General features: G+C 41.2%; 1 protein-coding gene across 1 annotated transcript; it reads left to right on the top strand.

The window, feature by feature from the left end:
• The first annotated feature begins 3075 nt into the window (after window positions 1–3075).
• On the top strand, window positions 3076–8687 carry sox18 (SRY-box transcription factor 18). The gene is made up of 2 exons (XM_066672005.1): window positions 3076–3633; window positions 5913–8687. The coding sequence occupies exons 1-2, from the start codon at window positions 3276–3278 to the stop codon at window positions 6908–6910; spliced, it is 1356 nt and encodes a 451-aa protein (XP_066528102.1). The 5' UTR covers window positions 3076–3275; the 3' UTR covers window positions 6911–8687.
• Window positions 8688–16125: the final 7438 nt, after the last annotated feature.

The following is a 16125-nucleotide window of genomic DNA, read 5'->3' on the forward strand; positions in this document are numbered from 1 at the left end:
GGTGTGGAGACATGGAGCTAAAGCCTTAATTTGTGGTTTCCACATGGAGGCAGACACAGCTGTCGCAGTTCAGGAGAAAGCCACACGTTCAGCTTTCACTCTCTATCAAATCCTAAAAAAAGTAAATAAATAAAAAATACAGTGAAATAAAACCCAAGAAAATTATTTACAGCATGTAACATCCCTGAACAGGACAAGGGTCCCCCCTATTTAAATAAATGAATGAATGCCTACCATTTATGCAAATGTTTCACACTCCAGACACTCTTCAAATGACACATTTGGCTTATTTATTTAAGTGATAATTTTTCTGCAAATTGTTTTTTCTATCAATATAATTTTGAGAGAAATATTAACAACTTTAGCTCTTGTGATTTCTTTTTCATTCCCGTCCCTGCCAATACACAGTAAGTGTATTAATGATCAGCATGTTCTCTGAAAATTCTGTTCATGTTCTGTTGTGTTCACATTTATTCACCTGCATGTGATTGAGCCAGGGCTGTTCAGACTCCTGTATGAGATGACTTATACGTATACAGTGTGTATTTGGGCATGCATCTGCCTGAATCTATGTGTGTGCAGAAAGGTGGTTTAGTCCCTGTTCTTCATGCAGTGCTTTTGAACTGATGTGCTCTAAATGTTTATATCCTCCCAGTCTGTGAAGGTTAAATGTTAAGTATCTGATTGTAACAGTGTGAACTCCTTTAAAGACAGAGGCAGATTATTACTTCCCATCTGAGTGTACTTCAACTCAACATATCCTCCTGGAGCTTGTTGCCTTCTGCAGGTACACTGAGCTTCAATGCTTTGACAGGTTATATTAGAAAAAAAATAAAATAAAATAAACTGCCTAGTTCATACTTTCCAAATTGTATATTTGTGGCAGTGATTACTATCAAACCACACACAACATGGCAAGCTGAGATTTACTGTTATTTATGTTAATGAAGTGCAATATTGGGTGGCACGGTGGCACAGCAGGTAGTGTCGCAGTCACACAGCTCCAGGGACCTGGAGGTTGTGGGGTCGATTCCCACTCCGGTGACTGTCTGTGAGGAGTTGGTGTGTTCTCCCTGTGTCCGCATGGGTTTCCTCCGGGTGCTCCGGTTTCCTCCCACAGTCCAAAAACACATGTTGGTAGGTGGATTGGTGACTCCAAAGTGTCAGTAGGTGTGAGTGTGTGAGTCAATGTGTGTGTGTGTCTGTGTTGCCCTGTGAAGGACCAGCGCCCCCTCCAGGGTGTATTCCCACCTTGTGCCCAATGATTCCAGGTAGGCTCTGGACCCACCGCGACCCTGAATTGGATAAGCGGTTACAGATAATGAATGAATGATGAAGTGCAATATTGTGAAGCAGCAATATAAATGATTGGCTATAGTAAATTCATCCAACCAAACACAGACAATACATTTCTGAGGTGTTTTAAAAACTCTTGCAGCATTGATGTGTCTGATCCACATACATTAGCACAACATACACTAAGAAACCACCACCACGGCAGTGTCACTGTGGCACGGAGAATGATATAGAGGGGTCCTGACTAACAAATAACAGTTGGAAAGGGAGCTTCAAAAAGTATGCTGAGCAACAGATATACTACAGTCTGTAATTGTAATAAACCTGAGACAAGAGCCAAACAGTGGGGTCATCCTGCCTGGGAATCAGGACTGAAATCAAGGCAAAAATCACAGTGAAAACCCAGCTTTCTTACAGAAAACAGTCTCACAACACCCTGTACATTCTGCCCCCTCTGCAAACTTTCACTTTCTTACTCACCACTAAGATATAGCACAGGTTTTTTAAACAGCCTTGACCTCATATCAAGACGCCGGGAAGAAACACATTGACATAATGACTATCTCCTCTGGAACATAATGAAGTCTCCTGTCATCACCTGTAGGGCCACAGTGTCACACAGCGAACAATATCCATCAGCCAAGCTCTGAATTAATGAACTAATTACAAGACATCTCTCTTGCCAACCATGTCAAGATGCATTGATTATGTTTTTAAATGTTTAAAACAATGTGCAATTTTTAACACAAATGCGTCATGTTATAATAACTACTACACACACACACGCACACACACAAAATATATTTAAAAAAAAACATGCAGGTAGGTACACTATTCAAAAGTGGTAGTAGGTGTGTGAGTGTGGAATGCTCTGTGATGGACAGGTGCCCTGTGTGAGATGTTCCTGCCTTGTGCCACGGGAGTCTGGGTAGACTCTTGAACCACAAATAACAGAAAAAAATATTTATTTGTTTATTTTTAATGGCCAATAACTATAATGTATACAACATTTTCTGTGTATAATAAAAAGTATTTTCATTAAAGGGATATAGAATTTTAAATTTGTATTTAACACATAATTTATTTTTATTTATTACTTTTTTTTGTCTTGATGTCAAATAGCTACATTGATTGCAAAATGTTTAAAAATGAGGCTGTCTTTAGATAGTACACTGCACAGGAAAAGGTCAGAATAATTGAGGTCATATTAGGGCCGTTTCTGTTGGACAATTTTAGTTATATTTAGGTAACAGCTGGGGTTAGTGTTGTGGTGTCTTCTTTGAAAATATTATGTACTTTATATTGAATGTGTGAAGTATGGACCTGGGTATTTTAGCATTTACTTTCCTCATTAAAGGTAACACTAACGAGCACCCTATTTCTTAACCCCACACCCACACAAAAAAAAAAAAAAAAAACATGCCCCCAATCAGCCAACAGGAGGGGGTCCATGTAAGTAGGCTTGTGTGTGCGTACACGCCTGAGATGTATTGTGTGTGTGTGTGTGTGTGTGTGTGAGCGCGCGCGCACGCATATTCAGGACGAGAGTAAAACAATGGTCCTCTCAGATTACATCTCCGTGTCTGTGTAGAGAGCAGAGAAGTGTGGGGGGGGGGGGGGAGACCAGAGATTCAACTGGCTGCCTGTCCCGCCCGTCCCGTCTCAGTCTGAGCTCTGATTGGCCCAGAATGCATATATATCCACAACATGGAACTATCACTGCTCACCACAACTTTCAAACTCTAGTAGCAGCAACAAGCAGCAGGAGCTGGAGAAAGTGCTGTGGCATCCATCTCTGGGATTGTATTCTTCTCTCTTTTTTCTGGCTCTACATTTGCTCTGAGTATCACTTTTTGACTGTTCTTCTCATTCCTTAAGAGACCAGTCCTTATAGAGAGTAAAAAAAACAAGGCTTGATTTTTTCTTTAAAAGCATTTTTGAAACAAGCCGTGTGCCATCACTCGGTGGTCTTTGCTGGAATGAATATATCTGAGTCTAGTTACTGTCAAGAGCCCACCACTCAGCCCAGTCAGGTCGTGGAGCGTGGAGCATGGGCCTCGTCCTCCAGCCCACCAGGCCCTGACCGGAGCCATGGATTTGACCACGGCCTGACCACAGAGCTGGCGTCCCGCTCTGGAGGTGCCCCGGGGGCAGCCGAGAGGAGGACGGGCAGCCCGGACTCAACCCGTTCTGGGACAACTGCTGAGGGCAAGTGTGGGGGCGAGGCACGGATCCGCAGGCCCATGAACGCCTTCATGGTATGGGCCAAAGATGAAAGAAAAAGGCTGGCACTACAGAACCCAGACCTGCACAATGCTGTACTGAGCAAAATGCTAGGTGAGTGTCCTCACTCCATTCAAAGTTCAGTAGGGTAGTCTAAATCTATACACTAATGACTCAAGTAAGAAAGTACTCAAGTGAAACTCTACAAAGGTAGCAGCTCTAAAATACACTCCATTACTGAGTAACTGCAGTAGACTTTCATAATAAATCCAGAATGTGTCAGCTCAGGAAGTTGGTACAACTCTGTTCTCTACTTTTTGTACTCGTTTGGTCTGAAATAAACAGCTAAAAGTGCAGAATCAGAGATGAAGTAATCCGCCAACATTGTGCTTCAATATGTGTACTTTGATGTAACTAGCTACAGTCATATTTTAATATTGATTTTTGGTATGGAGGCCACTATGAATAATTTGGTACCTATGAAGCGAATTTGTAAGCGATGAAGGAGAATACAGGGCTGTATATTTACAACTCATACTGTTTAAGAGTGAATTTTAAAAGGAATTTTCTAATGTAATTTTTAGCACTTCCTAATGTTAAAGCCTCATATTACGTCTTCAGATAGATAACCTACTGTTTTATTATTGCTATATATAATGTAATATTATATAATATTACTATGCAATTTGATGTAATCGTAATAATACCACTGGCATTTCATGGTTGTAAACCCACAACACTGCTGAAACTTTTGTAAGCATATACTCCATGTGTTTGCATTTTTACACATGATTTTCTATTGAAGATAGATGTAAATAGCCTTTATCTTTTTTCTTAAAGCTTTTTCTGTTATTAATTAATCGTCTTATATACAGTCCCTCTAAAGTCTACAGCAAGAAACTGATAATTTATTTAAATTCATAAAATATTTTAATGATACATGTTTATCTACTTGTAATATCTATATAACACCTTTATTCAAATGATATTAAAACTAAAATAATAAAATAATTATTTTTAGCTTCAATTCAGGTATATTTGTCTGATCATTTTACTAATGACTACTGCTTTCACAAAGTTTATAGCCTGTATACTGTGATATAATTCTAAAAATATTTTATTAATACAATTAATTATTAGTACAAAATGTAGAATGTCAGGCTCTTTGGGCTCATACAATAACAGCCTGAAGTGTGGTTTTGGGATGTATCAAAATTAAATTAACGTTGTTTGTTCATACACTTAGATATTTGGATAATTATGAATGATTGAAATCTTTAAAACATGTATCAAAACATTCCACCAAAGCCCCAAAAATTTGAGCAAAAGAGAAAGTAGCCACAAGTGAAGCAGATAATATGAAATGCCTGAGCGGGTTGCGCAATATTCGCGTATTGCTGGTCCTCGAGGAACCCAGATGATGGCCTTGTTTTGCAAAACATGGCAAATCTCCTACCAGTGAAAGGCCAGCTCTGAGCAGACAGTCTTGAGCTTACAAGCTGCCGATTGTCTGTAACCACTGACCCATTAATAATATTACAACCAGTGAGCACAAATAGCCCGCCATACGCAGCAAGTGGTAAACTTACTACTGCCAAAGACAAGGGCTTTATTAATGCAAATGTAGGTACGTATATGTGTGTTTGTGTGTGTGTGTGTTGGGGCGTGGGGAGGGTGTAGATCTGACTTCAAACAAAGATGGAAAATTAATGTGAGAATTAATGTTAATTATCAATATTTTACATAAAACAAAAGAGGTTTTCAAAATAATTTTTCATTGTTTAAGGCGAGGGTATTGTTTGATGTAAATAGGTCAGTTACAGTACCTGTAAAATCTCCATTTTGTCTTTTTATACGATTTACACAACCAAACAAATACCAGGTACATTATGAATCGACCAGTAATATGGCTCCAAAATTACTCGTAAATGATCATGTTACTTTGATGTTACTTTGGTTTTATACTTAAAGACCAATCATAAGCCAACTCCAAAATGAATTATCATGTTCATGAAGGTATACACGGTATGGAGAGGACAGTAAGGACAGTAGGAACAGTAGGGGCAAATATCTACATCACTGTACCATTTCTATTAAACAGTAAAGTGTTTCCAAAATGACAATATTACAGGAGAAGGCAAAAACCTTCCTAAATTCTAGTGTAAATCTATGCAAAGTTGTTTTATTCTTAGTCGTTTCAAAGCATTTGTATTGGATCGTTTTTCACGAACATTTTACACAATCCAGCGGACATCTCCTGTGTTGAAATAGAGGGGGTTTTTTGGACAGTGGTCATTTGCTTCCACAACACTGTAATGTAGTCATACTTTTAGTAACAGAATCAGGGAACGGATGGAGGGACTGAAACATGCTAACATTATGTGTATTTTTAGGTCAGTCCTGGAAGTCCCTGAGCACAATAGACAAGCGTCCGTTTGTAGAGGAGGCAGAGAGGCTCCGGCTGCAGCACATGCAGGACCACCCGAACTACAAGTACCGCCCCCGCCGTAAGAAGCAGCCCAAAAAGATGAAGCGGGTGGAGCCAGGTCTCCTCTTGCATGGTCTTCCACAAGGTGTAGCTGGGGTCACAGATGCATACCCTCCTCATCCTCATCCACAGCACTTGCTGCCCTCCCTGGGTCACTTCCGGGACCTCCAGTCCTCAGGAGCAGCAGAGCTGGAGATATACGGCCTGCCCACCCCTGAGATGTCCCCTCTGGATGTTCTGGAAGAAGGTGGAGGCGATTCTGTCTTCTTCCCCCCTCACATGCAAGAAGATGTTGGTCTTGCACCGTGGGTCAATTACCACCAGCATCAAAACCACAACCAAGGAGGTCACCACAGTCATCCCAGCCATCACCACCAACCCTCCAACTCCCATCCCCTCCAGCACTCCCACCCACACCTCAACCACAAGTCCCCTCTGGCCTGCAGACCCATCCAGGAAAAGTGCCTGGGCCCTGAGCCTACGAACCCACAGGGTCTCTACCCTCCCCAGACAAGTATGGGTCTCCCAGATCCAACCAAAGCCCAGCAGCCCCCTGGCAATGCCCCCCTTCAAACTGCCTACTATGGTCAGATGTACACAACTAGCCAGCAACCACCAGTCTTTGCCTCTCAACTGGGGCAACTATCTCCCCCTCCAGAATCTTCCAACCCCACCCCTGCCCCCTCGGTTCCCCATGTTCCTCCACCTTCCCTGGACGCTGGTGACCAGCTGGGGCCCTCAGCAGACTTTTGGAGTGAAGTGGACCGCCATGAGTTTGAGCAGTATCTGAGTGCCAGCAGGACTCGAGTGAGCAGAAGCATATGCGAGGAGAGCAGTGCACTCATATCAGCCCTGTCTGACGCCAGCAGTGCTGTTTACTACAGCGCCTGCATCACTGGATGAAATCCTGACCACTGCGTATCAGCGCTGTCACAGCAAAACCTTGTGTCTGCATTTTTTTGTTTGAATATGGCAGCTGTCAATAACACTGTCCCCAAACAAGGATGGTCCAAAATATCTGAAAACTAAATCTTAGAACGTTAATTTCTGAAATTTCAGAATATTTTTGCTTTCTACTGTAAAGATATATTTTTTTAGGCCCCACCCCCCTGCCAACTGTGATTTTTGTCATAACTAAACCCCAACATTTAATATTTTGGACCAAATGCTCACACATTATAATGGGCTGGTGTAATTTTCAAGGTAATTATAATAAAAATAACAAAAAATTAAGAATGAGACTGAGGTGTTGGTATAAAATTGGTAAATCATATTGATCCAAATCCTTGAAAACGTTAATCCTAACGTTAATGTGATTTTGTAACTCTTAATAATAGTCTCTACCAAATGTCATATACCAAGTGTCAACATTAATTGTAATTCTTCTCCTATCTTTAACCGATTATTTTAAAGCCCAGGTTTTCATTATGTTGGGCAATTCTTTTTTTTTTTTTATCAAGAATGGAGCAAAGGTTTTCTCATTGTTCAAGTTACATTTGTAAAACTTAGGAGCAGTTTATAAAATCTTTGTGATACAAAGTTTTCTTATGACAGCAGTGATATGCAGTGATATTGTGTTCCTATCACAATCTGCTGGACTGAACTGACCTCATTCAGAATTGAACATCCAGTGACCATGCAATGCATTTCATGCAATTTGCCAAATATTGTTTAAAAATGATACTGAAAACTGTATTCAACAACTTGTCTGAGTTGTTTTCAGAAGCCCATGCATTTACACTATAGAGAAAGAAGATGTATCTCATGTTACACCTACTCATTTCATGGGCTTGATAACCTATATTCTTCAAGGCCGTGGTCAGTTCCAGTCAACAATTTAGCTGACTCCATCCAATTACTGTATTCTTATATTCCAGTAATTCCAGCGTTCTTCTCCCATAAGGCTCCGGAGGGAGGGGGAAGACGAGAATGTGAATATTGCTTTCTTTCATTTTCTCAGAGGGTTGTTTTTTTGGTTTTTTTTTGTCGTTGTATTTACATATTGGTTTTGGTATCTCTCTTTTATATAATTCCTTAATGAAAGATGATGTTTGCACTGCTTCAAAACATTTCGAACTGTTTGCGAAACCACACGGAACTTCTTTATTCTGCACTTGACGTCTCTTTCAAGCAAAAGAAAAAAAATAATTAAATGGGAAAAAAAAAAAGTGTTCATGAAAGAGACCACAGGCATCTGCAGAATCTGGATCTCTTGAGGACTTGTAATTTATTGTATTTTCTTGCTGTATCTGACTGAGAAGATCTTTGTGGGGACAATCTTATATGTATACACACTATAAGGCCAAAAGTTTTTGGACACCTGCTCATGTAGCATTTGTTCTGAAATGTTGGGTGTTAAAGGGTCGGTGTTGCACTAGATGTAGATCTGACTGCAGGCGATGTTGGATAGTGTTGCTGGGTGTTTAGATCTTGCACTCCAACTCATCTCAGAGGTATTAAAGGTGCTCCATCACACCAGCATGTTTCACTGCTGGTGTATTTTATACCTATTTGACACTTGGCACTGGGCATAGTGAGAACTGTAAGAAGTATCCACAGATATTTGGACATATAGTGTGTGTATATAATATGTATATGTGTGTTTTGTAATCCTCCGTCAGTGTATGTTGTAATCCTCCAAGTCAGCACTTGTGAGAACCATGTCGAGTTGTTAATAACTCTCCAGCTTTTGGTAGTAATTATCTTCAAATAAAAGACTTTCCAATAAAGAATGTCTCCGAGCTATTAAATCAAAACAGTTTCAATTGGAAACACGCAGTCTCAAGGAGGAGGATTTCGGCACAACGCTTTCCCACACTGTTTCTCTCCATCTTTCCCTCTATTTTACTCCTCGTTTCTTAAGGAAGAAGCATATGTGCTGCACATCAGCACTGAATATTTTCACCCCAAATATATATAAATACATGCCTCCAAACAGATGAGGCCTATGAGAGATTTTGTTTATGTGTTTAGCACATTTTCACGTATAACAGCTCATATAAAATAGTGATTAGAACTAGAAAAGCTTGTGGTCATTGTTCTCCTTTGTTCTCACTGTCGCTCTTTTGCTCGTTCTTTCTCATTGTCTGTTGCACCCTTTCTTTCATTTTTCTCCTTTTCTCTGCCTTTTTCTTTCTCTTTTTTCCCCCCACCCCCCGCCTTTAGATTTTTGATCAGCCACAAATTGAGTTTGGCTCGAGAGCATTTTTTTTTATTTTTTTATTTTTGTGCTCCCCCTCAAACCACTGACGAAAAGAAAACATTTTTGACCAAGAAAGAACAAAAACTCTAACTGTCTCCATCTCCTCTTATGTCTCTATATGCAGAAAAATCAGGCATGGGATTAAATAATGACCCTTCATGTGGATTTATCTGGAAAAAAAGAGGTAGAGTGGTTTTTGTACACGTTCCAAAGAGGGAACATGTTCTTTTCTTTGGATTTACATATTGGCAAGGCCTTGTATATGTTAGTATGTGTGTGTGTGTGTGTGTGTGTTCATACTAACCATGCTTTTATTACTAAGTGAATGACATACCAGGAATTCTATGGCTGAAGAACTGAGTGCCCTCAGGCAGGTAGAGGTCAGTAGACAAGCGGTAAAAACTCATCCACCCAAATAATGAGCCATAAAATTAGCACCAGTGTCAAAACAGAGGAAGATCCTGTGGAAACTGGGGATGTCGGGATATCTGGAATATGTGAAGGAAGGTGTGTGTGTGTGTGTGTTTTTGTAGGTTTTCAGGACAAAGATTTCACATCCTTTTACCAGAGAACTGACACTACTAGGAACAACATGTTTCATGTTCCTACCAGGTTATTTATGTTAAATATAGCTATAGATTATTACAAATTCCTAATGTAATTACATACCATCGTGGTTACATATCACCACTGTCAGAACTAATCCTTGTATCTCCTTTTTTTTAACACCAGCTGCCCTTTAGAAAAAATCAAAATGAAATAAGCTCTAGTCCAGTAGAAATGGTGCAAAATTAACTTTCCATCTGTTTTCTTTTGGAATGTTCCAACAGCAACACCCTACGTGTGTGTGTGTGTGTGTGCTTCTCAAACACACACACACACACACACATACATACACATATAACATGTATCTATACTGTGTATATATATATATATATATATATACAAATTATATATATACAAATATATAAAATGTATATATACACCTTTGTTTTTATGCTTGGTCAGGTCATGCACAGGTATATATATATATATATATATATATATATATATATATATATATATATATATATACCTGTGCATGACCTGACAAAGCATAAAAACAAAGGTGTGTGAGCATCTGTGTGTGTGTGTTTACCACAAAGGGAAGGACGTTAAAAGGAAGAGGTGCCGCTTTTCTCTGACCAACAGCTTGCCCCCGGGTCAATTCCCCAACTGGTGAAAATAACACTCTTCAGGCGAATTGATTTTTCAAACCTATTTCAGTGTTTGTGAAAAATTCAAGGCATGTTTTGGGGGGGTCCTCGGGAGAGTAGAATCGCGGGCTATTTACTTTAGTGAGCTGGAAATTTGTGACTATGCATTGCAGATGTTGGTGAATTTGCCATGAAAATATGGAAGGAGCATGAAATGCAGCATTTTCTGGGTATGTGTGCATGTGTGGGTGGGTGTGTGTGTGCGCATGTGTGCATATGACAGGAAAACAGCGAGGGAATCAATGCTTGTGGCTGAATGGTATTTCTGCGAGTCTTTGCCATCTCTCTCTCACAGTTTAAAGTTTATTGCCCAGCTGTGGCTTCATGAATGCATAAGCAAGGCTTTCGCGACGACCCCCATGGTGATTTATTCAAATAAAATCCGACAATAAAGACTTTGCCTCGAAAACTTCACTTCAGCCTGTGTTCAAAGACTGATCCATTTCAGCTGACACTTTTCTGAATGTGTATGTGCTCTTCCCTTCCCTGGCTCAAAAAAACAGCCCTCATTTTCCAGAGAGTTTTACACATAAAATTGTTGGCTTGGGCCTTCAAAGCCCCTTAAACGGCAACTTAAATTTCTTATTAACAAAATAGCTCTAAATCATTTATGTAGCATTATTATGCTATGAGCAGCAATCAACGCCTGTCGAAGCAGATGGAGTGGGTTAGAGCTGATCTCTGAGCCAGCGTCAAACTACATCTGAACAGGCTTGAAGATTTCCCTTGAAGATGGAGGTACTGCTGCGTTGATATTTAGAAATCACTCTGTATAGTCACAGTGAAAGAGTATGCAGCTAATATGTTAAAAACTGAGTTTTTGAGGAAGGTCCAGGAGGTTTTCACAGCCTTAGAATAAAGTGTACGCCTGCCATCAAAAAGCGTTTACATGGTACATCATCAGTGAAGTTACAGTCAGAGGGTAGTCATCCTTGTTCAGGGAATCAGTTCAGCCTGGTATCAGCCTGAAATTGTATGCGGTTTTAGTTAAAGTAGGTGGCACATTTGATGTAGTTATCAGAAGTCACCATTGGGACTTTAAGTAAGTCCTGGATTTCAATATGGGGTGGTTTCCCAGATAGGGATTAAGCCTAGGCTTGGACTATAGTCTCATTTCAATGACAAATCACAGTTCAAAATTTTGTGTAGATCCCTGTCTGGGAACCCACCCCTATAAGTATAAGCCTAGGCTAACGTTTCAGGCTAATCTTAAACCAGGTTTAAATCTTGTTCAGGAGACTAGCCCTTCACATTTGTTACTGTCATGTTGGAAAAGCTTTTCTGTGGTAATTCTTCACTGACATTACAGTTTAGCCTTAGACTAAATATAATCACTCTTCCAGAAACCAGCTCTGTGACTGTCTTTTTGCAATTTGTTACTGGGGTTTCTGCAAAGGTCAAAATAGGCCTGAAGTCTTTCCCTAAAGCCGGTGGTGCCGTAGGGATAATGTAGGAATAAGTCTTGAGCTGTGGGCAGGATTAAACAGTTGAGGTAACAGTAAAACAGAAAGCATGAGGGGAGTGTGTGTTCCTCTGATATTAGGTGCGTAGGGTCACGGATCCTGCTCTGTTTGAGTGTTTTGTTATTGCAGCTGAGTGTGTGTGTGTGTGTGTGTGTGTGTGTGTGTGTATGCATGTCCTCACCCATTAGCTTCAGCTTTTCCATCAAGTCGGCCTGTGGACTCTCCCCAAAACCCCGTCCAGCGAACCTATGGCATGATGTCATTGGTGTTTTCTCACTCTCTCTCTCTCTCTTCCCTCCTTCTTCTTATCAGGATGTGAGGGCCACCATCCGTACCCTCTCTCTTCCCCTCTCTGACAGGAAGTAGCTCTACCTCCCCTTCCTGTGTTAGTGGCAGGGCAAGGGAATGTGTGTGTGTGGAGAGGAAACTCCTCTTGGCTACGGTAGACCCCGCTAGGTCGGGCCTTCAGAAGCACTCATCCACATAGGCTAGAGGTCAAAGGACAAAGGAAGGACCCAGTGTTAGCAAAGACAAGTCGCTTTTAATAGCATCCAACATGGAACAAACTGAGAATCTCCAGAGTGTCCACTGAGGGCTGACGGTCACGCTCCAGCAGTTTACTGCTCGAATATATTTTTAATAGGACGCTAGCGTGGACGGGGGTAACTTGAGCTGTTTATGTCGGTTGCTACACTTCACCACACTTAGCTCCCAGACATGTGTGGGGAAAACTAGCTGATTGCTAGCTGCTAAGATCCTGAAGTCTCCATCCAGACTCCTTCTGCGTGGAACTGGAAAGTGTTCTCCTCTGCCTTTCCCCTTTCCTGAGCTGTCAGTGTAATTTATGAGCTTGACTGTGTGCAGGCCCTGTGGTTTTAGTGGCCTTGGGTTTTTCATGACCCATAGGTTGTGGGTTCAACTCCCGGACAGGACAGCAACCGACCAGATGGACGCATGCCATCCCTTTCCCAGTCTTAGCTTTGGCAGTGGCTTCCACTGTGGCTGTCACAGTGGCCTGCTGATCTTTGTGTTCGCTGGCTCTATGGGTGGCCAGGAGATCTATTCCTTAACTGTCCATTCAAACAAGACCAGTTAAGAGACAAAATTAGTCAAGCCAAACGTTCACATTAAACCACAAATAAACAGATGTCCACATAGCAGACAGACTTACTGAAGTCAGATGAGAATCATATATTCTGATATTAACCCCAAGGCCTTAGTTTTGTCTTGGACGTCACGAGGGGTCGTTTTCTCCTCGGTTTAACTTAGTTTCCGTGACACTGCTATAATTGCCATCGCAGCGTCTGCAAGGCGGGCTGTTGACCCACAGTGACGCCTCGCTAAGGATCGGCGAGTGAGCCAGCAGACGGAACCAGCCCTCATAAACGCTCGCTTCTTTTTTTGGGGGGTTGTTTTGGGTGTTTTTGTTGTTGCTCCATTTTGAGGCTATTTTTTTTCCCTTTCACACAATTCCCCTTCTCATATTTCCATTTTTCTTTTTCCCAACATATCATTGCGCTTTGCTCTGCAGAGGCGACCAGGACTTGGCCCCGAGAATCAAGAGTCTTTCTCTCACACACACACACAGACACACATAATCACTGTTTGTTTTAAACATTGTGAGGACTTGTACAAAGTCTGATGTCTTTATTGGAAATGGGTTTTACAAACTAAAGTGAAATAGTGAATTAAATATGCACTACTATTCTACATGCAGAATATACCAATGTGTAAAATGCTGAGCCCACCCCTCGCTGCATGTTTTATTTATTTTTTTGTTTGTTTTTGTTTGTATTCTGTTCAAGTCATAGACATTTGTTGCTTTTGCTTCTTCTCACAATCCTAGCAATCCCAAACACATTCAGTGATGCTGAGGTCTGGGAGGAGTAACACGTATTCTAAAAACATCATCCCAACATGGCTTCCTGATACCCACAGTGTTAAGATGCCGTCTTTCAGAAGAACAGACAAACGTTTGTTTTAATATTTTTCAAATCTGAAGCCAGAGCAAAGCTTGATCTCCCCCTGTTACACAAACGGAAAGTATTTGTTTTTTTATGGTCACAGTTTTGGGGGTCTACCAAATTGTGCATTTTTTAAAAATATATATTGTTATTAAATTATAATTTTAATTTAATTGTATATTTTTAAACTCTGTTTTGAGGAATTCTTTTTCTTTTCTGTGAATAGTCTTCAACTTTCCATTTCCCTATCTTTATTTAAATCTTTACTCAATGGCTGTTTTGAAAGGAAACTAAACAAATATAATCTTTGTTTTCATACTGTAGCCTTCCCAAAGATGTTACATCTGATTTTCTGTGGTTCTTCCACAAAGTTTTGACACACAGGGTTAAAGATAGGTACTGCCGCTGTCTCGGAGACTCTTGTCCACATCTCCTCTACTTGGCCACTTCAGGGCTTTGCTTAGAGTACATTACTTTCCCAGGGCTCAGAGTCTCCTAACCCACTGGTGCCATGCGGGCATTGAGCAACATCTATTGCAGCTCTGTGTGTGAGGTTTTTTTTTTTTTTGAGTTTCTTTTTTTGAGTTTTTTTTAAATTCCATTCTCATCCTGCCATTTATTTGCCATCTGTATAATTACAAAAAACAACTCCATGCCCTTGATGAGCCATAGTTTTTTTTTGGCCCGCTGTCTCGAGATGTAAGGGCAGTGCTCACTTAGTCATTGATTTATCTCCGCTCTGTTAAATGCCTGTTTCCGTAGCGAAGTGACAGTACGCTTGCAAAGCTGAGGACAAAAAATCTTTTTTGTTTGCATTAAGTGGTTTTCTCTGGGAGAGAAACAGACAGAGAGACCGCAGGAGTGTGGGGAGTGGAAGGGAGCCAAAAACAAGGGAGGAGGGAGCGAGAGAGTGAGAGAGTGAGAGAGAGAGAGAGAAGAGAGAGAGAGAGAGAGAGAGAGAGAGAGAGAGAGAGAGAGAGAGAGAAATGAGAAGGGCACAGCATGAGAGAGAGGAGATGGAGAGACAGTACAAGAGTCAATAAAAAGAGGGGGAGGATATGTACAGAAAAACAGCACAGGGACTGGATGAATTAAAAAATGAGGAAAAAGTCCTCATCATGCTTTTGCTTTGACCTTTTGCGGAGTCATCCATGCTCGTTATACCTCTTATTCTGGCTCCTATTTTAACATAACCTGGTCTTTTGTTCTAACCCTTTATATGTGTTGTTTGTGGGTATATTCCACTTATTTTCTCTTTATTTCCCTCCAGTTGTTTGAAAGGTGCAAAAAACCCACCCGCTGGAAAGTTCCTCCCCAAAATAAAAAGCGCTTGAGGGAGGAGAGTGTCTCTCTGCTAAGTCCACCAGCCACCCACACTCGCTCTGGCAGATCAAACATGTCTCTGGAGTTTCTGATAGACAGCCAAACATTTCCTATTACTCTTTTTTCCCCTCAGTTTCTCTCCCATTTTCTGTTTCCTCTGCTCTTTAAACAGCACAGAGGGAGTGGTCTGCTGTGTGGCTGCATGTGGTCATCCTCAGCAAACGCCAACCTTACCCCCCACTTCAGCCCAGGTCCATTCTTTTGACAGTGCTCACGCTGAGCTAAGGTCGAGTCTCAGGACGTTTCTGTTATTTTTGCCAAGACATGAAGTTGCATATTTCTGTTTCAGCTTATTTTCAGGTCTCCTGAGGTGACTGGATTGAGCAACATTACACTTAAAGGCTCCCTCCAGTGATAATGAAGTTTTACCATAGCCTCTTTCACACGTGCACTGTGATAATCCTGACTTTATCATGATGATCTGTATGTGTGAACGTAAACATGTGTAACATTTCTCCACTAGTTCAAACTCCATTTAAAATCCAAGCGAGGGCATGTGTGAATATTGCTGCTTAACACTGCACAGTTGCTGCCCCATGCCTAAAGCACGTGGAAAATTTCCAGCTGCAAGAATGCGTCTGACATGAAAAATCTTATGCCGTTCACTGCAATTGTGAAAGAACCACGGTGGCTTGGTGGTTAGCACGTTCGCCTCCCAGCGCTGGGATCTTGGGTTCAAGTCCCATCTGGGTGGAGTTTCCATGTTCTCCCCGTGTCTGCGTGGGTTTCCTCCGGGGGCTCCGGTTTCCTCCCACAGTCCAAAAACATGGAGGGTAGGTGAATTGGCTTCTCTAATAACTGTCCTGGTGTGTGAATGAATGTCTGTATGTGTGAGCCCAGATATGGATTG

Source organism: Hoplias malabaricus, chromosome 5 (assembly GCF_029633855.1).
Source record: "Hoplias malabaricus isolate fHopMal1 chromosome 5, fHopMal1.hap1, whole genome shotgun sequence".
Classification (NCBI taxonomy): domain Eukaryota; kingdom Metazoa; phylum Chordata; class Actinopteri; order Characiformes; family Erythrinidae; genus Hoplias; species Hoplias malabaricus.